Consider the following 26,751-nt stretch of genomic DNA (forward strand, 5'->3'; position numbering starts at 1 on the left):
AGGTACATCCAGCTGAAGCACTTTGTGGAGAAATTGACAAAACCAATCCGATTTGGAGAAGATTATAAGCAGATGGAGTGGCTATGTATGAGGGAAAAATCAAAAAATAACATATCACGAATCTATAAAATCCTATTGGATGGAGAAGGACTTTATGTCCCACCATATATCAAGAAATGGGAAAATGAAATGACCTTTCCACTGCCTTTGACACAGTTGACACCCCAGCTCACCCCCTGAATCTCCTCACATATCACAAATATACTGAGCAACATATCAGTATGGATGTTCCACCACTTCCTCAAACTCACTTACTCTTTCTAAAACTGAGCAATATTTCCTCCCATCTGTTCCCCCCCCCCCCCCCCCCCCATGGCTTTAACATTAAGATCAACAGCACAACCATTGGTCCCTCTGCTCATACCAGGGTGCTAGGTGTAATCCTAGACTGTGACCCCTTCTTCGGGCCCCACATCCAACCACTGGCTAAATCTTACCTTTTTAACCTCCTGCAACATTTCTAGAATTTGCCCCTTCCTGACTAATGACATCTCAAAAATGTAGTCATTCCTTGGTTATATCCCACCTTGACTACTGCAACTCCCTTCTTACTAGCCTACCTTTACACAGTCTATCCCCCTCAGTCTAATATGATTGCTGCTGCTACACTTCTACATCTTGCTAAATGATCCGTGACTGCTGTCCCTCTCTGCCCTTCACTGGCTTCCACTAGCCCAACTATAAAATAAAAAATACAAACTTCAACGTACAAAGCCACCCACAACACTGGCCCGTGCTACATCAGCAACCACATCTGCAGATATTGTCTCCGCTCCTTCCAAGACATCCTGTTATCTAACGCCCTTGTTACCACCACCTATGCTTGCTTCCAGGACTTTTCCAGAGCCTCTCCAATCTTCTGGAGCTCCCTAACCCAGTATGTCCAGTCAGCTCCTAATCTGTCCACTTTAAGGTGATCCTTGAAAACTCATTTATTCCGATGCCTACCCCACCTCCACCTAAAAAAAACTATACTTGAGTCACTACCATCAGATCACCCCCTGCAGTTATTACCTCCACCCTTTCTTTAGATTGTAAGCTCCACGAGCAGAGCCCTCCTATTCCTTCTGTATTGACCCATGTTGTACATGTACTATCCCACTCTTGCATTGTAAAACTACAAGTGTGTTGCACAATAGTCCACCATTCACCACCCTCCTATCCCATCACATAGGTATCACTATGGACGGGAGGAGGGTGGCACAGGGTAAAGAGTGTCAAGCAGAGGGATCCCAAGAGGCCAGGTCTGTTCAGTCAGTGAATGCCCAGTTTCAATAATATGCTCTTTGTGAATTTTGTTGACAGCTGTAACCTTTGGTTATTTCTATTTCTATTTCTATTCAGTGTTTATTATGATCAATGTTGGATTGTCTCAAATCTTAAATATAAATATAAACAAATTGGAAGAAGCAAAGCTCTCAAAAGAATTCCAATTTCCATGGAGAAAGGATATAAAATACTTAGGAGTGAGACTGACTGACACTTTGAGTAAAATTAATCTGATTAATTATATCCCTCTATTAGACAAGATCAAGACGGAAATTAAAAAAATGTCAATGCGTCCTCTCTCATGTATAGGGCGAATAAATTCGGTAAAAATGTTAACCCCGAAAATTATATATAAATTCCAGATGCTGCCCTTAGCCACCCCACAATCATATTTTAGAATTCTAAAAGGTATGATTTCTAAGTTCATATGGTGTAATAAAAAAACACAAATTGCAGCCACAGTACTGAGCAGGGAGAAAAAACAGGGGGGCTTAGCTGTACCGGATTTAAAAAAAATATTATAATGCAGTGTCACTGTCACGGGTGATAAAATGGACAAAAGAGGGAAATGATAAGAGGTGGATCAATATAGAAAATATAATAAGTAATACACACTTAGGTCATGTAATATGGAACCCACCACAATATAGGACACTGGGTGTCGAACATGCACAATGTAACTTGTACTACACTTAAAATATGGGACAGGTTGCATACACAAAATAAAAGGGAGTATAATTCTCCGCTGATTTATTTAAAGGAAAATTCCTTTTTTGAACCTGGTAGGAGGTCAGTGGGGGGAAATTGGATAAAAAAAGAAAATGCACAACTGAGAGACATAATAAAGAATGGGAAAATAAGCACATTTCAAGAATTACGATTTAGACACTGAGCTAATGATGATTGATATATGGAGGTACATCCAGCTGAAGCACTTTGTGGAGAAATTGACAAAACCAATCCGATTTGGAGAAGATTATAAGCAGATGGAGTGGCTATGTATGAGGGAAAAATCAAAAAATAACATATCACGAATCTATAAAATCCTATTGGATGGAGAAGGACTTTATGTCCCACCATATATCAAGAAATGGGAAAATGAAATAGGAACACGTTGTAGTAAGCACAAGATAGAGAAATTTTGAAATTGACACATAGCTCCACAATAGATTCTAAAATGGCTGAAACAAATTATAAGTGCCTGGCAAGATGGTATGCGAGACCGAATAAAATGAGAAATTTTCAACGGGAGAAGTCCCCCCGAGTTCTGGAGAGGGTGTAAGGCTGTTGGTACAATGTTCCACATATGGTGGGATTGCCCTATTATAAAAAAAAAATTTGGAAGGAGGTTCTTCAATTAATAAAGATAATTACCAACAAAGATATTCTGGATGACCCGTGGACATGTTTTTTTCATGGGACAGATAGCCCCATGAGACAATATAAAGCATCTATAATGCCTACTCTGCTCAATGTAGCAAAGTGCTTAATACCAAAAAAATGGCAGGAAATAGAGAGCCCCAAAATCCGGGACTGGATAATTGGGGTAAGCACTATACAAAAATTGGAGAGTGTAGATGAAAGGGGGGAGGAACAGGCAGAAGAGATAGAACGAAAGGATAAATGGGAAGAGTGGAACGAGTTTAAAAAACAAACATGGAGATATGTAGTGGAGATTACTCAATAAATTAAAAACCGATATGAGAAAAGGGTGGTAAAGGGATGAATACAAATAGTAAAATAAATCGCCTTTAGAGGATGGGGCAAGGTGGGGGGAGGGGGATGGGAAATGGATCTGATTAACATAATGAATAAGTAAATGTATGTTTCCCTTTTGCTTTTCTTTTTTTTTTGTATGATGTTAATCTTATAAAATAAAATAAAGAATGAAAAAAAAAATCTGTTAAAACATACGGTTGAAAAAAATATACTATACAAACTAAAACTCGCCCTAATGAAATGATAAACAATAAAATAAATGGTACCAAAAAAAATTGAAAACACAGCAACTATTACAAAGGAGCTAAAACCTTAGAGGATAAGTGTACAAATATTTAACAGCGCTAGTGCAATATAAGTAATAATATGTGGTAACATACAATAAATGTAAATATAAGTGCAGAGTGCAATAATATGATACTGAAAAGTGATACAATAAAGTGCCACGTGCTTCCAATGGCGATTCACACAGCCAGGTAGAAAGGAGTCTCAGAGAACACTCAAAGGACACACTCCCCTCTTGTGACCCACTCACCAGAACTTATGGACCGTCAGCTTTGCAGTCCAGGGGTCAGAAATGCTTAATGGGGTTGTGGTATATAGATCCAGAATCAGAGATGCTTCCCCAGACAATATTCATGCAGACTGAGGAGGATAATATATGTTTGGAAAAGAGAAAAAAGTAGCATAATGAAGTACTACCGGCACTGGATAACTGCACATTTAACAAATGCCACTCACGGGACGGCTTGAGAAAACAGGCAGCAGTGTGTTCCGGGTTTGCATCTGTAGCGCGTGTTCCATGGATACCGGAAGTTGCACCACTGGTATGTTAAACCGGAAATGCGTTGACGAGTTCTTGTGAGGTGGGGTCACAAGAGGGAAGCGTGTCCTTTGAGTGTTCTCTGAGACGCCTTTCTACCTGGCTGTGTAAATTGACATTGGAAACACTTGCCACTTTATTTTGTCACTTTTCAGTATCATATTATTGCACTCTGCACTTATATTTACATTTATTGTATTGCACTAGCGCTGTTAGATATTGGTACACGTATATGGTTGAAAAAAGTTTCCAGCCAAGATAAAGTAAACAATAAGTGGGAAGGGAGGCTTGACATTGCTGTTCAGTGCTCCATTATGCTTGGAGTTGTCAAGACATGCTTTGAAATTACAGATCAACACTTACTTTAATTGGGTAGGCATTGGGTAATAGAAAAACAGGTTTTGTGATGCGAACAATGCACCTGCCACCCAGTGCATCAAAACATGTGTTAAACAATACAGGCTTTGTCTTGCAGTGCACTGAAAACAAAAAGAGATTTTCTTTGGCTCACATGTTGACGGCCCACTGAAAACGAAAGGACAACACAATATGTGTCAATGCACCAAATAGAGAATGCTATTAAGGAGTTAAGGAGACTTTTAAGTGGACCTGAACTCAAATAGTGAATAGTCAAATTTGCTTTGTTATAGGGAACACAAAAGAAATGTTATTTGTGTCTAAGTAGTACCTTGAAATGTTTTTCTATTTGACTGGAATTCCTTCTGAAAAATAGCAATAAACTTCCTGTTGAAGGTGCCTGTGCACTACTATACCTAAAATTTCATAACTACAGTTTGTCACTAATGTGCTGTTTGCTGTTCTTCTTCCTAGAAGCACAGAGGAAGCAAAACCCTGCCACTACCAAATGGTCCCCTCCACAAAAAGACAGTGCAGACATAATTCCTGATGAGATATTCAGTGTCCAGCTTTCTCCTCCTACCAACATACTAGGTCCAACACTCACTCAATAGTTTCCTCCTTCAACCCCTGTCACCACTGAGGAAGTTGCCAAATTCCTTTCTGAGGCCCACCTCACCACTTTTCCCTTGGACTTTGTCCCCTCACAATTAATACAACCTCCTTCCTGCTCTATCCTAAACTCTTTAACCAACATCTTAATCCTCTATCTCTCCACTAGCACCTTTCCCTCCCCACTCAAACATGTACTGGTTACCCCCAGACTTAAAAAACAAACAAAAAAAAAACCTCACTGGACCCCATCTGTTTGAATAACTCCTGTTTGCCTCCAAGCTTTTGAATCCCTTGTGCACAACTGTTGCAACCTCACCGACAACAACCTTCTTTATTTTCTACAGTCTGGCTTCTGCCTGCAACATTCAACTGAAACTGCCCTACTAAAACTCAATAACGACCTACCAACTTCTAAAACCAATGAGCATTACTCCATACTCATAAGCCCCGTACACACGAGAGGACTTATGTCTGACAGACTTCCGAAGGAGTTCTGCCGGAGTTCCGACAGAGTTCTGACGGACTTTTCGACTGAGCGGACTTGGCCACACACAATCACACCAAACTCCGACGGATTCGAACGTGATGACGTACGACTGGACTCGAATAAGGAAGTTCATAGCCAGTAGCCAATAGCTGCCCTAGCGTCGGTTTTAGTGCGTCGGAATAGCATACACACGAGTGAATTTTTCGGTAGGAACTGGGTCCGGCGGAGTTCCGTCGGAAAAATTTGAAGCATGTTCCATTTTCTAAAGTCTGTCAGACTTTTGCGAATCAAAAGTCCGTTGCAGCCCACACGCGATCGAATAGTCTGACGGAATCATTCCGTCGGACTTTGGATGTTGAAAAGTCCGCTCGTGTGTACGGGGCTATACACTTAGACCTTTCCACTGCCTTTGACACAGTTGACACCCCAGCTCACCCCCTGAATCTCCTCACATATCACAAATATACTGAGCAACATATCAGTATGGATGTTCCACCACTTCCTCAAACTCACTTACTCTTTCTAAAACTGAGCAATATTTCCTCCCATCTGTTCCCCCCCCCCCCCCCCCATGGCTTTAACATTAAGATCAACAGCACAACCATTGGTCCCTCTGCTCATACCAGGGTGCTAGGTGTAATCCTAGACTGTGACCCCTTCTTCGGGCCCCACATCCAACCACTGGCTAAATCTTACCTTTTTAACCTCCTGCAACATTTCTAGAATTTGCCCCTTCCTGACTAATGACATCTCAAAAATGTAGTCATTCCTTGGTTATATCCCACCTTGACTACTGCAACTCCCTTCTTACTAGCCTACCTTTACACAGTCTATCCCCCTCAGTCTAATATGATTGCTGCTGCTACACTTCTACATCTTGCTAAATGATCCGTGACTGCTGTCCCTCTCTGCCCTTCACTGGCTTCCACTAGCCCAACTATAAAATAAAAAATACAAACTTCAACGTACAAAGCCACCCACAACACTGGCCCGTGCTACATCAGCAACCACATCTGCAGATATTGTCTCCGCTCCTTCCAAGACATCCTGTTATCTAACGCCCTTGTTACCACCACCTATGCTTGCTTCCAGGACTTTTCCAGAGCCTCTCCAATCTTCTGGAGCTCCCTAACCCAGTATGTCCAGTCAGCTCCTAATCTGTCCACTTTAAGGTGATCCTTGAAAACTCATTTATTCAGATGCCTACCCCACCTCCACCTAAAAAAAACTATACTTGAGTCACTACCATCAGATCACCCCCTGCAGTTATTACCTCCACCCTTTCTTTAGATTGTAAGCTCCACGAGCAGAGCCCTCCTATTCCTTCTGTATTGACCCATGTTGTACATGTACTATCCCACTCTTGCATTGTAAAACTACAAGTGTGTTGCACAATAGTCCACCATTCACCACCCTCCTATCCCATCACATAGGTATCACTATGGACGGGAGGAGGGTGGCACAGGGTAAAGAGTGTCAAGCAGAGGGATCCCAAGAGGCCAGGCTGTCAAATGGCAAGGAAGGAGGACCCGCTCCCTGAATTGAAACTGCACAGGGAGCAAGGCCCTCCCCAAAAAAAGGGAGGGAGGAGTAGTCGGCAAAACCTGCAACGAAGTCCCCAACATGAATAGGATGAAGCAGCGTTTTCTGGTGTGCAAAAAAACAATTCCCCCACTTTACTACATGAGAACAAATAACAGTAATGCAGTGAAAAGGCCATCAGACATAACATGAAATGTAGCTGCAGCTAAGCGTATTAAACTGATAACAGTGAAACTATTAAGGCACTAAGACCTCCAAATGTTATATTAAATGAGGTATAGGAGAAGTGGCCTGATGACAACTAGCTGTTGTCTGGGGTTTGACAGTATGGACGGCCTCTGCACCGGAAATCGGTAAGAAGTGTCTTGTGCCTTCCCATAAAAGAAAAGATATTAAGGAACCAAGCCCTTCTAAGGAGTAATATAGGGGTTTAGAGCCACTTCATGTCCTTCGAGCAGTCACATGGGGAAAGAATCAACATAGTCAGTATAGCGTTGCACCACAGAGCTGCAAGGTGGCAAATGAACATATAGGCACAGGGAGTACGGTAGGTGCGAATTGAGGGGAGAACAAATTTAAATGGTAGCAATTGCCATTTAGGACTCACGTGGACCCTCTGGAGAGGACACCCGGGACTGCCACCTGGTTCTCTGTGGTCTAGGTTGGGAGGTCCTCCATGGCGCTATCATTCCCAAATGGCCAGCTGGCTGTAGAAAGAACAGCCAATTCAGAACTGAAATGGGGTCAGATTCCAGCAACGCGAAGAGAGCCGGGAGGTCTCCAGGCGCCTGAAGGGTGAATGATCGCTGGTCTTGATAGAGAGGGGAAAGCCCCATCTGTAGGTGGCACCCAGCTGTTGGGCTAGATCCAGGACTAGGCAGAGCAGGACATGGTGTTGCAGGGTAACTCTAGAAAGGTCAGGTAAAATCCAAACAGTTGCCCCAATGCGGGCAATATCCCCAGTCTCCCACTCCTTGCATATGCGTTTTCCTTATGGGTTTAATGATGGAGTCAGCCGATCATATCTCGTGGTTGGTTAGGATCTGAGGGGCGGGGGCCTAAGGCTCTATGAATCCAAGCGAATTCCAGGCATGCAGAGGGGTATCCCCTGCGAAAGATGGCAGCAGCTGTCTCTGCGAGGTCCTCGGGCCCCGTTGGCTCAGGCAGTTCTTGGAGCCTACTCCCGTCTTCCATGCCCTCCAAGTGGAGTTACAGGGTTACCATCGCGGGGGCCTAAGGCTCTATGAATCCAAGCGAATTCCAGGCATGCGGGGAGGGTATCCCCTGCGAAAGATGACAGCAGCTTTCTCTGCAAGGTCCTCGGGCCCCGTTGGCTCAGGCAGTCCTTGGAGCCTACTCCCGTCTTCCATGCCCTCCAAGTGGAGTGGCAGGGTTACCGTGGCGTTCAACGTGAGCATCCTGGAGGGACTCCAGTGTATGAACTCGCTGTTCCAAGGTCACCAACGAGGATTTCCCCTAGAAGATAGGGACTGTTTGACCTCCTGTAGTTCCTTTTAGTGCTTTTCTTCCAGGTGGCTGATGAGAGTCTCTATGTCTGCCTTGGTCGAAAGGGTTTGGAGAAGTGATTGTAGTTCTGTGTGCACTCGTAGGGTGAGAGGATGGAATGAGGGGCTCTGTGAGCCCGAGCAGAGAACTGCAGGAGTGTCTGAGTAGGCTTCCAACACTATGGAGGCAGCAGGGGAAGCAGGTTGGTCAAGTTGGTCCGAGGCCGTGTGCGGTGAGCCTCGTGCAATTCCGCTATCTTGGAATCGGGGGAGGCCGCTGGAGTATTCAGGAAGAAATGTGTTATTTCCCCTCAGGTTTTAACATTCCTAGCTGCCTTATTGCTGACTTTCGCCTTCCTTTTCTTTGCCGAGAGCATGCCGTATTAATGGAGCAAAATAGGCCTGGGTAATCGGGGGGAGGCCAGGAGCTCAGTAGACATGTGTCTTGCCTCAGCCATGTCCAGGCCATGCTCCTACTCCTTTTTTTTTAATGGGCACAAGCAACAAAGATTTATGTCTTCATATTCTAGTAGAAGAAGTTCTACCAGGATCTGTTTGTAACTGTAATGCCCAGTACATACGGTCGGACTTTCCGACGACAAAATCTGTTGGATCTGATTTAAAAAGAAAGAGAGAGAGGGATGCTCAAGGTAGTAGTTTCAGAAATACTTCCTGTACCATGAGCCACGCCAGATGAAGCAGGAGCTTTAAGGGCTAAAAAACTAGTGTGAGAAGAAGGGTTTGGGTTCATGGAGAACTGACCATTTTTGCAGTCAGTTACTGGCTCTACAGTAGAGGCAGACTGCACCTAAAAAGAAAGAGTGCCGTTCTATTAAGGGAGAAGATGGTCAGAAGGCTGAAAAAACTTTTAAACTAGGATAGGTAGAGGTGGGGGGAAGCAGAGAGGGGTAAACTGTACAGTGAACAAGGGTCAAAGTGCACTCAATGAGATGTGGGCAGAGTTTGGGGGCCTCAAACCAGATGGTAGGGAAACTAAGGTATCCAAGTCCAATGCTAGTAGGCTTGCTGAATCTAACTAACTCAAGAGTGAGCAAGGATATAATATTATACACTTATTCACAATTAAAAGGTACAAAAATGCTATAAGTCTGATTAATAAAATGGAAGAACTAAACCTTTGGATAATTGAGGAAAAGTTGAATTTTGTGGGAATATCAGAAACCTGGTTTGACAGCTCATATGAGCGGCTTGTGACTATCCATGGTGAACACTCTGTTTCAGAAGGACAGGGTAGGTAGAAAGGGGAAAGGGTGTCTGTATGTAAAGAATTATTTGATGGGAGATGACTTTATCAATGGGACTAAGAGTCTTTGTGGCTGGAGTTTTAAATGGACAAAACAAATGGTAAATACATTTTGGGTATATGGCTAACCTCAAGGATGAGGAGCATGCCCATTTCCTTTCACAGTTAGAAAATATGGCAGGGAGGCAGGGCAATGTTATATTCATATATTGATATTGATTGGGCAGATGGAACAGGACACTCAACTAAGCAATGTAATTTCAAGAACCTAATGCAAGACAATTTCATCAAATGGTGGAAGCCCCTACTACTAACTAAAAATAATTGCTCTGCTAGACCTATTCCAAACACAGCTGATTGTAGATGTTGCAAAATCGCTGTAATCATGTTTGCCATAAATGATAGGAAAGGGAAACATGAGCTTAGGACACGAACAATACATTTCAAAAGCGCCAACTTTACTCTGCAAACTCTTATGCCAAAGAGCACTGGAGAAACGTGGAAGTATTTTAAGGAAATATTAACCGCTTCCAGATCGCTCCACATACTTTTACTGCAGCAGGGTGGTCCATTAGCAAAAAATCATGTATCTGTACATCACAGGTTCTTCTGGGTCTGGGGCATACGCGCTCGCCTCCAGCGACCCACTCCCACTGTGAATGGACACAGTGGGAGTCAATCAGCGAGTCCGGCAGGCCTGATGTTTGCCAGCACACAGCGATCTCTCCCGAGAGAGGCAGAATGGTGATCTGCCTATGTAAACAAGGTAGATTGCTGTTCTGTCAGAAGGGAAGATGGAGATCTGGTGTTTCTGCTAAGAAGGAACACAGACCTCTCTCTTCCCCCAGTCAAAGCATTCCCACACAGTTTGCAAACACTGCCTAGGAGCACATTTAACCCTTTGATCGCCCCTGATGTTAACCCCTTCCCTGCCAGTGTCATTAGTACAATGACAGTGCATTTTCTTCAAAATTGTCGGCCTTTTTTGTGTATAGCGCAAAAAATAAAAAATGCAGACGTGATCAAATACCACTGAAGGAAAGCTCTATTTGTGGGGGGGAAAAGGACATACATTTGGTTTGGGTACAGTGTTGCATGAACGCGCAATTACCAATTAATATAGTGCCGTGCCACATTGCAAAAAATACTCTGGTCAGGAAGGAGGTGAAACCTCCTGGGACTGAAGTGGCAACAAATATAAGAGAACAAAAGTTAAACCTGGATGACTAAATGGTAAGGTAAAAAGATAAGGTAAAAAATTAGAAAAGGTTGTCATTTTAAAAATTACAAAATCCCAGATTCCATCTCAGCTGGTGAGTGACACGGCCCCCCCTGCATCCCCAGGCTCCCTATCCTCTCTGGAACAAGGCCCAGATCTCTCAGACTTGCTGGGTGATGAGGATCTAAAGCACCATATCTGGTCTCTCCCCACCAGAGAAGACCTAGAGCGCTTCCCTGCCAGGATAGAGAAAGCCTTTACCCTGGATATAGCTCAACTAAAAACTGACACTGTACATCTGGGGGGCAGAATAGAGACTTTAGAGCAACGGTTTGAAGACTCTCTCCCCTGCATAGCCATGCTGCAAGAGAAATATAATACACAGTCACAAGATGGAGGCCTTAATATCCCAAATGGATAATTTTGAATATTGCAGCAAGCAAGCTAATATACGCATTCGCAACATGCCCGAAGCCACTGCTCCACGGGATATTATCCCATCTCTGGAGGGGGTGTTCAGGGAAATATTGGGACTTCCAGCCACCGCTCAGATAGAAATTGACCGGGCCCATAGAGCCCTGAAGCCACCCTCTCAAGACCCTGAATCCCCACGTGACATTATCTGTAAACTCCATAAGTATACCTTGAAGGTATAATGCATAAGATGAGGAATAAACCTTATTTTGACTTTGATGAGGCTAAACTGTTTTTCTACCAAGACCTCTCCCGATGCACCCTTATGCAACGCAGGGCCCTGCGACCCCTGCTCACAGCCATTCAGGATGAAGGCCTAACTTACCGATGGGGCTTTCCCTTTAGCCTACAAGTAATGAAAGAGGGACGTCATGTAACACTACGTAACAAGGATGACCTGCCACACTTCCTCTCGGCTCTGCACCTTAGAGATGTGGATTTCCCTGACTGGGGAGGAACATCAGATCTACCAGCTTTCCCTCTTCCGCAGCCTTGGCAAACAGTGAGTGGTAAAAGGCGCAGGAGGAAAAACAGACATTGCTCCGCCAGCACCTCTTCTGGCCCTGTGTCTACCAGACTGAGAAGACAATGCCCTTCAGTGGAAAACGACCCTACCGCACTTCTTTTTTGGATATATATGAGTATCCAAAAAAACTGTCAATGACAATCAACACTGCGCTAACCCCAAAAATTACATACAAAAAAGCTGCTAACACAATCACAAGGATATACAGTAGTGAAGAAAATTCCAAATGTTAAATTATAGTGTAGCGCTATATAAAATATGATTAAACCACTAAGTGAAGTGACAATAATATATAAGTATCAAAATTGCATGACATACAAAAGTGCTTGCCCAAACTGCCCAGCAATTGCATGAATAATGAAAAAATTATAATGAACCCAAAAAAATGTGAAAACAGTCCAAAAAATCTGTTATTCGATTAAATCCAATCCACACGTGAGAGGGAAAGAGCCATCCACCTTCGTCCTATGAAGACCACATGCAGGCACCCTGTGGCATATCCATCACCAAATAAGATGTAGGCTTACCAGATAGAATGGATCCAAACGAATATACATTCGAAGGATCAATCAAACTTCAGAATATTCTCATATAGAGTTGTCCAACATAAAAAGGCTCTCCTGGGAATTCTCAATCAAGTATTCAAACGATGGGAAAATCTTCCACTTTAAACCTCAACGCCCATTGTAGAACTTCTTCTTCTTCCTCCTCCTCCTGCACAGCCTCCCCCTCCTCTTCCTCCTGGTATTTGAATGTGCTCAGAAACTTTGAATGTGCTCAGAAACCTGAGCACATTCAAATACCAGGAGGAAGAGGAGGGGGAGGCTGTGCAGGAGGAGGAGGAAGAAGAAGAAGTTCTACAATGGGCGTTGAGGTTTAAAGTGGAAGATTTTCCCATCGTTTGAATACTTGATTGAGAATTCCCAGGAGAGCCTTTTTATGTTGGACAACTCTATATGAGAATATTCTGAAGTTTGATTGATCCTTCGAATGTATATTCGTTTGGATCCATTCTATCTGGTAAGCCTACATCTTATTTGGTGATGGATATGCCACAGGGTGCCTGCATGTGGTCTTCATAGGACGAAGGTGGATGGCTCTTTCCCTCTCACGTGTGGATTGGATTTAATCGAATAACAGATTTTTTGGACTGTTTTCACATTTTTTTGGGTTCATTATAATTTTTTCATTATTCATGCAATTGCTGGGCAGTTTGGGCAAGCACTTTTGTATGTCATGCAATTTTGATACTTATATATTATTGTCACTTCACTTAGTGGTTTAATCATATTTTATATAGCGCTACACTATAATTTAACATTTGGATATATATGAGCCTGCGGTTGTTTTGTTAACCCCACTTTTTTTTTTCTATCATTACTTTTTTTTTTCTTAAATTTACTGCTCCAAGGTCACCTGAATTTTGTATTCAGGGGGGTTTTTGTGAATTGCCCCCTTCTTCTTTTTTTTTTCCCCCTTACTGAGAAGGGTTTTGTAGCCATCCCACTTCCGGGACTTCTGACACTCTTCTTTATGCCCCGGATGTCCTGATAGGGACGTGCTCTTAAAGTACCCCCGCAAGTAATCAGATGCTCTATAGAGGTCATGTGAGCGGAGTGGGGCTTTTATCTCCCCCATATTGACCAAGGTTCCCTGAGTAGGCCTACCCACATTGGGTGTACTCCCTTCTAGGGAAGGTGGACTCGTCATCTGTTTCATTGGCGGGCTGGCTAGGCATGGCCCACTCCGGTGGGTTGTGGCTCCCGACCTGCCTAATCGTGTTATCCAATATGTTACATAGTTACATAGTTATTCAGGTTGAAAAAAGACACAAGTCCATCCAGTTCAACCTTAAAAACAATAAATGTGCTCATGTTGTCTTTTCATGTCTTTTTTTTTTTTTTGATTTCGCTCTGTTTCACATGGATCTTTTCCTCTCTCCTTCCCACCCCCTCCTCTACCTCCACCTGGAGTCTTCCACAGCACACCTACCTCCAAATTGCTCTGGTTGGGACCAACGACCACTCACCGGCACTGTCCAACCTCCCGGGTTTTCATGGCTTTGATCAAAGTAGTATCCTATAATGTTCAGGGTCTTTGCTCTCCACACAAAAGGAGCAAGCTATGGTTGGAATTAAAGCGTTTGGGGACCCAGATAGTGTTCCTACAGGAAACTCATTTCACTGCCCAATCCACTCTGAAACTCCCCACCCATTTATTTAACCAATGGTTTCTTAGCACCTCCATGGTTCCTAAGGCTAAGGGTGTGGCCATAACAATACACAAATCCTGCTCCTTCCACCTCGAAGCACATTTCTCAGTCCCAAAGGGCAGTTTTGCCTTATTGAAAGGGGAGATAGCTGGCACTCTTTATGCTTTTGCTAATATCTATGCTCCTAATTCTAATCAGCTGACATTCATTGATACTGTACTAGACCGACTGACTGAATTTAGGGAAGGACACCTGATCCTGGGGGGGACTTTAATATCAGCCTGGATCCCCTATTCAACACCTCTCATAGTCGCTCTGCTCATTCCCATGCGTTCCTGAAAAGGTTTCTAAAAAACATCCAATCCCATCTCCTGTTTGACAGCTGGTGAGTACTGCCCCCTTCAGCTAGGGACTACAGTTATTATTCTAAAGTTCATGATGTTTACACCCGCATAGACCTCCTATATGTAGACCAGAATACCCTCGAGCTACTACAGGAGGCATCCATAGAGAACATTACCATGTCTGACCATGCGGCGGTAACAGTCACCTTGATATTGCCACAGGGTGCTCAGCGCACATGGTCTTGGTGCCTTAATGAGAATCTCTTGGATGACACTGTGTTGGTGGCGGAGGTCTCTGAGGCTATGACACATTACTTTAAAGAAAACTCCACTGAAGATATCTGTGCGGGGGATGATCTGGGAGGGCCATAAGGCTGTCATCGGGGGGGGGGGACTGATTTTGCAAGGGGCTAGGTGCAAGAGGGCACGACAGGCTGACTTCCAGAGGGTCTTGGCAAGTCTGCAGCAAGCAGAGCTTCATCATAAGTGTTGCGGAGATCTGGAGGCTTTGGAGAGGTTGTTGGAGCTAAGAGAACTATTTTCTCGACTCTTGGATAGCAAGGTTTGCAGGCAGCTCCATTACCTTTCTCATAAATATTATGAGCATGGTAACAAATGCAGTGGGATGCTAGCCAGGGCCCTCCGGAAACGTAGGGCCCAGACTCTCATTCACAAACTTCAATCTGCTTCGGGTGAGGTGGTTTTCCATTCCTCCAAAATTGCCTCTTTGTTCCGTGATTATTATGCAAAGCTTTACTCTTTAGACTCGGCCACAACGCCTGAATCTGCGGCGTCCAAATATCACGATATTCAGGAATACCTGGCAAACGCCAGACTTCCCTCCTTGACCGAGGAACAACAGGCGGAGTTGGAGTCTCCTGTGGTGCCCTCTGACATCGAAGCAATAATAAAATCTTTGCCTAAGGGAAAAAGCCCGGGTCCTGATGGTTTCTCAAAGATGTATTACAGCACCATTCTCCCCTTACTGGCTGGCCCTATGTGTAAATACATTAACTTGACAGCCAGGGGGGACCCGATCCCCCCCCCCCCCCGAGGCCTTATTAGCCCACATTACGGTGCTCCCTAAGGAGGGTAAGGATCCCTCCCTGGCTCAGAATTATTAGCCAATATCATTATTGAATGTAGATGTTAAAATCTTAGCTAAAATATTGGCCAGCCGCTTAAAACATCTCATTCCACATATTGTACACTCTGATCAAACGGGGTTTGTTGCAGGACACAAGGCGCGGGACAATTCGCTACGAGCTATCCATCTTATTCATTGGGCATGCTCTAATCCAAAACAGACCCCATACCTGGTCCTCTTGACGGATGCAGAGAAGGCCTTTGATCAGGTAGACTGGTCCTTTTTGCAAACAACCCTGTAGACTGTGGGAATGGGCCCACTTATGTTGACTTGGATCATGGCCTTCTACTCGACCCCAAGCGCCCAGGTTAAAATGAATGGCATTCTCTCCCCTAGTTTTCTGATTAAGAATGGCACAAGGCAGGGCTGCCCCCTCTTGCCCCCTCCTGTTTGCCCTTACCCTGGAACCTTTACTGCACAGGGTGAGGGCAAACAGGGACATTAAGGGACTGACAGTGGGGAAATATGGAACACAAGCTATCGGAATATACGGATGATGTTCTTTTCCATCTTACTGAGCCTCTTATTTCGGTGCCAAGCCTCCTGAAAGAAGTTCAAGTGTTTGTAACCTTATCTAATTTTTAAATTAACTACTCGAAGTCAGAAATTCTACCGATAGTGCTCCCTCAGTCACTCGTCTGAAGCGGAAACCAAGCCGGTCTACATTAGAGAGTGGGAGCGAGACCCGAGGAGGGAGTTCTCCGAGGCGCAGCTGGCCCCCCTTTACCGCCTGACTCATTCTAGCTCTACCGAGTCTAGAACTCAAGAAACAAATTATAAGTTACTGTCAAGGTGGTATAGGGTGCCGGCTGTGCTCTCACGCATCTACCCCACCGTGCCTGATTGCTGCTGGAGAGGTTGCGGCCTCCGGGGCACCCTGCTTCATATATGGTGGGAATGCTCAAAAATTCAACCTTTTTGGGAGACAATCCAGGCACGAATTAAGGTCATACTAGATATCAATGTCACACTTTTGCCAATGCATTTTCTCCTCCATGTACCTTCTATACCGATCAGCCATTATAGGAAGTGTCTACTACTGCACCCCCTAAACACAGCCAAATGCCTGCGTCCCATTTACTGGAAGCAGGCTCATTTACCTGGTCTGGAGGATTGGACCAGGAAGGTGCGGGAGATCATGGAGGCAGAGGAATGGGTGGCAGCCTGCAATGGCACAAGTGATCGCTTTAAAACCATATGGGCTGCATGGTTGCAACATACTTCTGACGAGAGGTTTATTCCCTCGAGTCTGGATACTGCTCTTCTGGAGCATGCGGAGCCCTCCCTGCGAGGACATAGGAACAGAGCAGTGTGGGTCTCAGAGGTGGAGACCAGAGACACATGAGTCCTCAAACTGAGCTGAACGCTATAGTAAGCCAATAAGCGGAAGTGCCACGAAGTGATATGCATGCGCGTCTGGTGGAGGTGGTCTTGTTTTCCTCTATCCTTTCCTTTTGTCTCTGACTTTTCTACTCTGCTGTTCCCCGTTCTGTTTTTGTTTTAAACTCTAGATCTCCACATGTTTACTCGCCTAGGTAGCATGCAGGCTGCGGGGTTAGGTTCTACTTGTGGGCTTGTTATTTATAAACAGAAGTGGTCTCTTCCCTGTCTGGTTGGGGGGAAGGGATTCATAGAGGAACCAGGTCCTTTACCTCCCCACGCCCGTAAGCCTGATTTTGGCCAGAGGAGGGTTTGATGGAAGCTATTGTGGCCCCCCTCCCCATATGAGGAGTGAGGAGGCAGGCCCTCCCTGAGAATTTTGACCTTTAACTCCTGGAAATTGTAGCAGATAGGAGTGAAAACTGGGTGGGCGAGTTTCCCCCCCAGTGGAATTGTTGATCTACCTAGAAGAAAGTACCTTGATTCCATGTTATTAAGTTGTACCTTATGAATTGAACATGTTCATTTGCTCATTGTGGTCAATGCTTGACAAATATTTCCTCTGCCTTTTTAGTTGTTTGTTATTCTTTACAAATACAGATTATATAAAAATTACAAAACTACACAGAATGCAATAGGAAATACAATCAGAGCAGCTAAAATTGATTAAAAGAGACAGATTGCCAGAAAAAAAAGTCACATATTGTATAACAACATACAAAAAATCTAGGTCAGAACATAGTGGCCCCATAAAAGATGATCGGGGAATTTGGGAAGTTACAGGGAGAGGGAAACTGTATTAAATACATTCTTCTTCTCAGTTTATATGAAAGAAAAAGAGGGGGATAAAAAACAAAATGGTAATATTAATACATTACAGTAAAACCTTGGATTACAAGCATTATTTGTTCCAGAAACATGCTTGTAATCCAAAGCACTTTATATCAAAGCGAATTTCCCCATAAGAAATAATGGAAACTCAGATGATTCATTCCACAACCATTTATTCAGAAGTCCTTCAGTTTATAGTCCATAAAAAAGAGATTATAGCAATGTGAAATTGTGTAACCATAAAATGTCCATCCACAAATGGCAGCCTCCACAAGGGGATTAGAAGCAAAATCCAGCAGGAGCTACAGAGTATAAAAGAGAAGAGAGGTGCCTCTAAGTGTAGCAATATGGGTACATTTAATCAGGATACAACATTTAGCAACTCGCATGCTGGATGAGTAACCACTTCCATACCAGGCACTCCCCCCCTCCTGCCCAGGACAATTTTTATCTTTCAGCGCTGTCGCACTTTGAATGACAACTGCGCAGTCATGCAACACTATACCCACATTTACATTTTTATCATTTTCTTCCCACAAATAGAGCTTTCTTTTGGTGGTATTTGATCACCTCTGCAGTTTTTAATTTTTGCGCTATTAAGAAAAAAAGAAAAACTGATGGGTGGCACTGATGGGCACTAATAGGTGGCACTGAATAGGCAGTTCTGATGAGGATCTACTGACAGGCATTGAGTGTCACTGATTGGCACTTTGGGGCACTGACAGTCATTACTGATGGGGCACTGATTGGCACTTTTTGGGCACTGATTGGCACTGTCAGGCTTATATTATGGGGACAGGCGGGCAGGTGTTGGTCACTCATTGGTAGCTGATCGAAACCTTTTGATGGGGGCTGTGCTGATAATCAGTGTGCTGAGTAACAGCACAGACCCCCCCCTCTGACAGGGAGAGCTGCCGATCGGCTCTCCCTGTTAGCGTGAACTGAGGAAAGCCGCTTACGGCACTTCCAGGTTCACATGATGCTCAGCTGTGATTGGTCACAGCTGATCACATGGTAAGAAGCCTCTGTCAGAGGCTTCATACCACGATCAGAGTTGCAGTGTGTGAGACTGACACACTGCACCTTTGAATGCTACAATGCGTGCCCCCACGGACACGCGCCGGCTATGTAATCCTGATCACGTCATATGACGTCCGGTCAGGATATCACAACCACTTTGCCGCCGTCATTTTGCTATATGGTGGGCGGCAAGTGGTTAAAAGAGGCACATCTAAGTATGCAAGCACCTGGAGTAAAGCTCTCCACCGTCCTCCACACCGCCGACTCTTATTGCTCTCAGTCTGCAATAGTGACCAGGAAGACTACCCTGCAGTACAGCGATTTGAAAGCAAGGCTTGAAGCTCTCATGGAGCGCAGCGTGGAGGGGATGACATCGATGGATGTTGTGGAGAATGGTCTATGTGGACAGCTTTACCCCGAATGCTTGTATACTTAGATGTGCCTGTTTTAATCATCAACCATGTGAGTTGCTAAATGTTGTACTTTCATTAAATGTAACAATATTGCTATACTTAAAGGCGCCTCTGTTCTGTTTTATATCCAGTTGTGACATGACACTACTTGTATATCAAGTCAAAATGTATTTTAAAATTTTGCTTGTCTTGCAAAATGCTCTCAAACCAAGGTTTTACTGTGTATTGAATGTACCCTTGTGACTGACAGAATCTTGTGTTCAAAAAAGACTAGAAAAACGTAATGTTAATAAAACACCGGGACTAGATGGCTTATAGCTGAGAGCTCAGAGCACTTAGCCATGTTTCGGTCAGAACATTGTTCCTAATTTTAAAGAACAGCTTACTGACTGGAATTGTAACAACAGATTGGCAAGAAACAAAAATGGTATCAATGTTTAAAAAAAGTAGTAGTAACCAACGTGGATTTATGAAAGACCATTCTTGCCAGATATCATTCTATGAAGAGATGAGCTGTAATTTGGATAGAGAAAGGCCTGTGGATGTAGAGTGTATCAAGATTTCACAAAGCCTTTTTATATAGTACCCCACAAACGCTTCTTTTACAAATGAAGATCTTATTGCATTGATAGTATTGAATGTACTTGTATAGAAAACTGGTTACAGGAGCGCATCCAGAGAATAGTTTTTAGTTCTAGAATTGTGAGCAATGTGCCCCAGGGCTCTGTGCATTACATATTTAATCAGGTTGAAAAAGGGCATGCATCTATCTAGTTAATTCTGTTCTGTTTAACTCTTTCATAAACAATATAGAGGTTGGAACAAACAGTAAAATCTCAGTGTTTGTTGATGATACAAAGCTAAGCAGGGTAATAACCTTTCAGCAGGATATAGCAACTTTACAAGAAGACCTAGATAAAATAGAAGGTTAGGCAGCTACAATTTATGGCAGATAAGGTTTATTATTGAAAAATATAAAGTAATGCACTTGACAGCCAAAAATATACATGCATTAGTTGCTAAGGGGAGAACCCCTGGGGGAATCGAGTATGGAAAAGGATCTGGGGGTCCTTGTAGATTACAGACTCAGTAATTGCATGCAATGCTAAGCCGTAGCAAGCCAGGGTAGCAGACTATAACCATGCATTAAAAATTGTATTTATTCAAGAGATAAAACCATAATTCTACCACTTTACAAAACTCTGGTATGGCTACATCTTGAGTATGCAGTCCAGTTTTGGTTACCAATGCTCATGAACTGCAGAAAGTCCATAGAAAAGCAATAAAACTAATAAGGGGGCAGGAGAGCCTCAGTTCCGTGGCACAACTACAAAAGTTAAACATACTCTCCCTTGAGAAGAGGTGTTAAAAGGGGATATGAGTACAATATATACATCTTTAAATGGTGACCGTATCATTGAGAGAAAATGATTAAATCTAAGGTCTCTAAAGAAGACATGTATCCATGCATTAAAGTTGGACAAGAATCGGTTCAATCTTAAGATGCGTAAGGTATTCTTTACTGTTAGAGCAGTAAAGATGTGGAACTCCTTTCCACAGTTGGTGGTGTCAGCAGGGAGTACAGATACATTACAAAAACTCTTAGATGTGTTTCTCAGTGAACACCATGTACAGGGATTTGGAGAATGGCACTGACATAAATACACACACGTTTAAATGGATGGACTGGTGTCTTTATTTAACCTTACCGACTATGTAACTATGAATGTACAGTATATAAAGTGGTGTGTAAATTGTCACTGTTTATCTATAATAATAATTAACCAACTGATTTTGTTTTTTGGTTTCAGTTTGGGCAAATGACTGTGTCCCTTATGTGCGTCCAGACTTCACTCTCCAAAAAACTCAGTCCTGCCTTTTGTTCTGCTCAGGGTCATGCACAGACCGATATTGTGCTATAATCCCTGTAAATGAACTGGATCAGACCCAGTTTATGTGTATTTTGAACAAGTAAGTAGCTGTCTCTTCCGTGAATCTGAATCATTCTGATTTTGTGGGAATGAACATCAATTCTCCTCTCTAGGTCTGAAATATAATGTGTGTGTATTCCCTTTTATGGTAAAATTTTCATTGTCCTTTCACAATTTGCACTGGAATGCCCATATCCGATTGGTTGCTTATTAATTTTTTTCATTAATCTGGGTCAAGTGGCTAGATTTGTTCCTGAGATACAGGGGCGTTACCTTTTTATATTTGAGATTAAACAAATTGTTAAGTGCAAACAAGCAAGAATAAGAAGGAACTTTCAGCACCTAATATAATTTGAATTCTGAATAATTCTAATAGAAATTTTAAACCAATATATGGACAGGGAGGTTATAAAGAAGTCAATCTACTGGTTGACTTTGGTACAACTGCATTACACTGTACCCAAACAATTTTTTTTTATCATTTTCTATAAAGAGGAGCAAGGACAATGGGCAGCCTTCACACATACCAGGTGAAATGGGAAATTTAGAGAATGCGTACCCAATATATTTAACTGAGGCTGTCAGCTGGGAATATAACTTATTGACCCAACGTAAGAAGGGATCCCCCAGGCCCCTATAGTGGAGGGCTTCTTTCAGATATGCCCATGATAAAGTATCAAACGCCTTCCGAATGTCCAAAGACAATAACATCAAGGCTATAGCCTCGACGGTGAGCTAGATGGGTAAGAAGGAGCATATGCTGTATAATATCAATGGCCTGCTGAAGAGGGGATAAAACCAGTTTGATCTTTTGAAACCAGGTGATGCAAAATCTGATTCAAGCGATTGGCAAGCACCTTAGTTAGGAGTTTCAATTGTCAATGAGGGAGATCGGTCAAAAATTTGCCCATGACTACTATGTATCTTTCTCAGGTTTCAGAAACATCACTATTTTGGCCCGTAATATGTATGAAAAAGGTTCATCTTTGTTTAGACTATTAAACATAGTTGAGAAGTGAGGGACCACTATATCTGATGGTTTCTTACAGAATAAGGCCGTGAACTCATCCGACCCAGGGCAATTATGCACTGTTTTAATAACAAGACACACTTCGTCTTCTGTAATATCGGACCCAGCTTAGTGCTGTGGGACCATCATAGAGAAGGTAGGGTTGAAGACTGTAGGAAAGCTTGAAGCTCGGCACTAGAGGCAGAGTAGCCCCCTAGGAAAATTTCGCTAGATGAAAATGTATTTATTCATTTCAGTTACTTATAAAATTGAATTCGTCCAAGATCTTAACTGGATTAGATGTCCAGACCGTAAAACCTTGTTTTAAGTGACAAAGCTGGGTCCCAAGATTCAAAGAAGTTAAAATGATTAGCCAATAACAAACCCATCTTAAAACTCTTGTTTAATCCAGATGGTACTCCGCCATGTCTGTCAGGCAAAGGTCCAGGTCACGGCACAATTTATCAACAAGACCTCTAGTATGGGTCAAGGGGTGGTGTTTCAACTCAGCCGTGGCAAAAGCTAGTTCCACCTCCCAGATGACTGCCGCAACTTCTTCCTCCGGGAGGCATGTTGAATGAGATCAGAGTTTTTATTCAAATACGTGATTAACCACTTTCAGACCGGACCATTTTGCTGGTCAATGACCAGAGGTCTTTTTACAATTTGGCACTGCGCTGCTTTAACTGGTAATTGCGCGGTCATGCAATGTTGAACCCAAACAAGATTTGCGTCCTTTTTTTTCCCATAAATAGAGCTTTCTTTAAAGGTATTTGACTGACTCTGCGATTTAAATTTTTTGCAATATAAACGTAAAAAGACCGAAAATTTTGAAAAAGAAAATGATATTTTCTACTTTTTGTTATTAGAAAAATCCAATAAACTCAATTTTAGTCATACATTTAGGCCAAAATGTATTCAGCCACATGTCTTTGGTAAAAAAAAAAAAGTCAATAAGTGTATATTTATTGGTTTGCGCAAAAGTTGTCACGTCTACAAACTAAGGTACATTTTCTGGAATTTACGCAGCTTTTAGTTTGACTGCCTATCTCAATTCTTGAGGTGCTAAAATGGCAGGGCAGTACAAAACCCCCCCAAATGACCCCATTTTGGAAAGTAGACACCCTAAGGAAATTGATAAGAGGCATGTTGAGCCCATTGAATATTTTATTTTTTTGCCTCAAGCGATTGAATAATGACAAAAAATATATATATTTTTTTACACAAAGTTGTCACTAAATGATATATTGCTCACACATGCCATGGTTATATGTGGAATTGTACCCCAAAATACATTCTGCTGCTTCTCCCGAGTACGGGGATACCACATGTGGTCGACTTTTTGGAAGCCTAGCCGCATACGGGGCCCCGAAAGCCAAGCACCGCCTTCAGGATTTCTAAGGGCATACATTTGTAATTTCACTCCTCACTACCTATCACAGTTTTGAAGGCCATAAAATGCCAAGATGGCACAAAACCCCCACAAATGACCCCATTTTAGAAAGTAGACACCCCAAGCTATTTGCTGAGAGGCAGGTTGAGTCCATGGAATATTTTATATTTTGCCACAAGTTGCAGGACAATTACAAACTTTATTTATTTTTATTTATTTTTCACAAAGTTGTCACTAAATGATATATTGCTCACACATGCTATGGGCATATGTGAAATTACACCCCAAAATAAATTCTGCTGCCTCTCCTGAGTACGGGGATACCACATGTGTGGGATTTTTTGGGAGCTTAGCCGCGTACGGGGCCCCGAAATCCAAGCACCGCCTTCAGGCTTTCTAAGGGCATACATTTTGATTTCACTCCTCACCACCTATTACAGTTTTGAAGGCCATAAAATGCCAAGATGGCACAAAACCCCCACAAATGACCCCATTTTAGAAAGTAGACACCCCAAGTTATTTTCTGAGAGGCATGTTGAGTCCATGGATTATTTTATATTTTGCCACAAGTTGCGAGAAAATTACAAACTTTTTTTTTTTTTTCACAAAGTTGTCACTAAATGATATATTGCTCACACATGCCATGGGCATATGTGAAATGACACCCCAAAATAAATTCTGCTGCTTCTCCTGAGTACGGAGATACCACATGCGTGGGATTTTTTGGGAGCCTAGCTGCGTACGGGGCCCCGAAAGCCAAGCACCGCCTTCAGGCTTTCTAAGGTCGTCTGCAGGGTCTCCACGAGGACGACAGAGTTCATTGTCGCTGAAGTGCATGAACCGCAAAATCTGCTTGTATCGTGCCCTGGACATGGAAGCAGAGAACACGTGCATATGGTGAATTGGGTCAGTGGACCAATATGACCGCAACTCACTCTTTTTGGTTATGCCCATGTTGAGGGAGAGGCCCAGAAAGATCTTAAATTCGGAAACCGTAATTGGTTTCCAATGTCTGGCAAGGGCGGACCGGGGAATAGTGGCGATGTGTTGAAATTGCTTTGGTCCACAATAGATCTATAGCGATCTTCTGTGAAAAACAGTGAGTAATCAGGATTGGCGAATTCTGCAGGAAGGGCACTATGGGTACGACGGGCCTGTCTTTGTCTTGGTGGCAGCGGGACACTACTTGTGCTTGCCACCTCGCCAGCTTGAACTGCACTTATGGGACTCGCCACGTCACCACGTGCTACTGCAGTGCTGGATGTACGTTCAAGGTGTACTAGGCCGCTGGTGCTTGCCAGTTCACCAGAAGGATGAGCGGCTCTAGTACGTCTCTGCTCCATACGAGGGACCTGCGATTCTTGCACCTCAACAACAGAAGAAGTTTGGGATCGGGTATGCCTGCCCTTAACAGGGACCTCATCTCCGTCATCAGAGCTATCTGTCATGGAGCCGCTGTCCTCTACAGGATCGTATTCTGAGCCTGAATCTGACAGATGAGTGACTTTCTCTTCACTATCTGTCATGCTCAGAAACGTGTAGGCCTCTTCACTAGTGTACCTTCGCTTTGCCATTTTGGGCTCTAAATTTAGGGGTATACTAGTGAGACTCACAGGTAAAAAAGCACCTAGGCTGTCAGCGACTGTATCAAAACGCTACAAAAAAAACTGTTAGCGATCACAGGGATCAAGCCTGACTCTGTGAACGCTGCTGTTATGTGTGTTGTGTTTTGTAAGTGACAATGATCGATCGATACTGCACTTGGGTGGGCTGGGCTGGGCTTGGCGGAGGGGCTAAATGCAGGTGCTAGCAGGTATCTGGGCTGATCCTGCTAACAATGCGTTTTTGGGAAACCTAAACTGCTGGCGACGCTAATATAGATCTGATCAAATCAGATATTGATCTGTTCAGATACTATATTACTAAGGGAGGTGTATGGTTTGCGCGTGGGTGTTAGCGGTACTGGCACTACCCTGACGCTGCCTGGGGCGACACAGACCCTATCTGAACCTCAAACTGATATCACCCGCCGGGTGATCAGGGGGTAAAACCTTTATTAGGTAATCAATGGCGGGTGCACTGAAACTATAAAAAAATAACCAACTAACCAGCGTCACCTGTAACAGTTATATGGTGATCACTGGTGAAAGGGTTAACTAGGGGGCAATCATGGGGCTTTATGCGGTAGTATATGGGGGTCCCTGACGCTATAAAAAGCTGCGGCGAACCTAAATACCTACCTGCCTAACTAGTGTCACCTGTGACACTAATACAGCGATCAGAAAAACTATTGCTTATTAGTGACACTGGCAACGGGGGGTGATCACGGGGTTAAACCTTTATTGGGGGGGTTAGGGGGGTACCCTAGACCTAAAGGGGGCTAACCCTAACTGTTATTGCAGTCACAAATGACACCAATGCAATAATAAAAAAATAAAAAAAATGCAATTGGTGTCACTGTGACTGGGGGTGCAGGGGTGATTGGGGGGGTTAAGGGGGGTGAAAGTGTGCCTGGCGTGTTCTACTGTTAGTGTAGTGTGTTGGTGCAACTCACTGATCATCTCTCCTCGGTGCCGGAACGAAAAAGACCAACACAAGGAGAGATTACATCACTTCCTCTGCCTGTGTTTACAATACAGGAGAGGAAGTGATGTAGGGGAAGCATTTCATTCGTCAGGAGCGATCACGAGGGGGTTGCCATGAATGAATGGCCGCCCCCTCATCCCGGATCGCTCCTGCACGGAATCCGACCGCCGCTGGCACCGGGAGGGGGGGGCCCGATCGAGAAAGAACGATAAATGATTGTAACACATTTTCATATAGAAGTAGTCAGTTGAAATCCCAACACTCGATGCGTTTCATGCAGCAATCATCACTTTTTCAGGAGGCAATAATATTATAAAATAAGAAATCACAAAGTATCTGCCCTGAGGAAATGGCTTATTCAGAAATAGTTGTCAAACAGTGCAATGCATAACTTGCCCACCAATCAGACAACATATGTAAAAATATATATAGATTCCTTCTCTGGCAAAAGCAATGAGGTGAATGGGAAGGTGCCACAAGGGAGACATCTTGTCCGGGAACTGTGAAAAGGGTAGGAAACCATCCAACAGGAACCACACAATGGGGGTCACCAACCAAGGCATCAAACATAAAATCGATAACTACAATAAAATATGTACAGTATAAGGAAACAAAAATCTCAGGC

The 26,751-nt window shown here is 43.4% G+C and overlaps 1 protein-coding gene across 1 annotated transcript in view; it reads left to right on the forward strand.

The window, feature by feature from the left end:
• Positions 1-26,751, forward strand: part of LOC143927993 (uncharacterized) — a 70,228-nt gene that overhangs the window by 33,483 nt on the left and 9,994 nt on the right. The window contains exon 2 of the mRNA XM_077452536.1: positions 21,019-21,178. Coding sequence (XP_077308662.1) covers positions 21,019-21,178 — 160 coding nt within the window. The remainder of the gene's footprint in view (positions 1-21,018; positions 21,179-26,751) is intronic.

This window comes from Lithobates pipiens, unplaced genomic scaffold, assembly GCF_037356315.1.
Source record: "Lithobates pipiens isolate NorthernLeopardFrog02 unplaced genomic scaffold, aLitPip1_a1.2 Scaffold_23, whole genome shotgun sequence".
Taxonomy (NCBI): domain Eukaryota; kingdom Metazoa; phylum Chordata; class Amphibia; order Anura; family Ranidae; genus Lithobates; species Lithobates pipiens.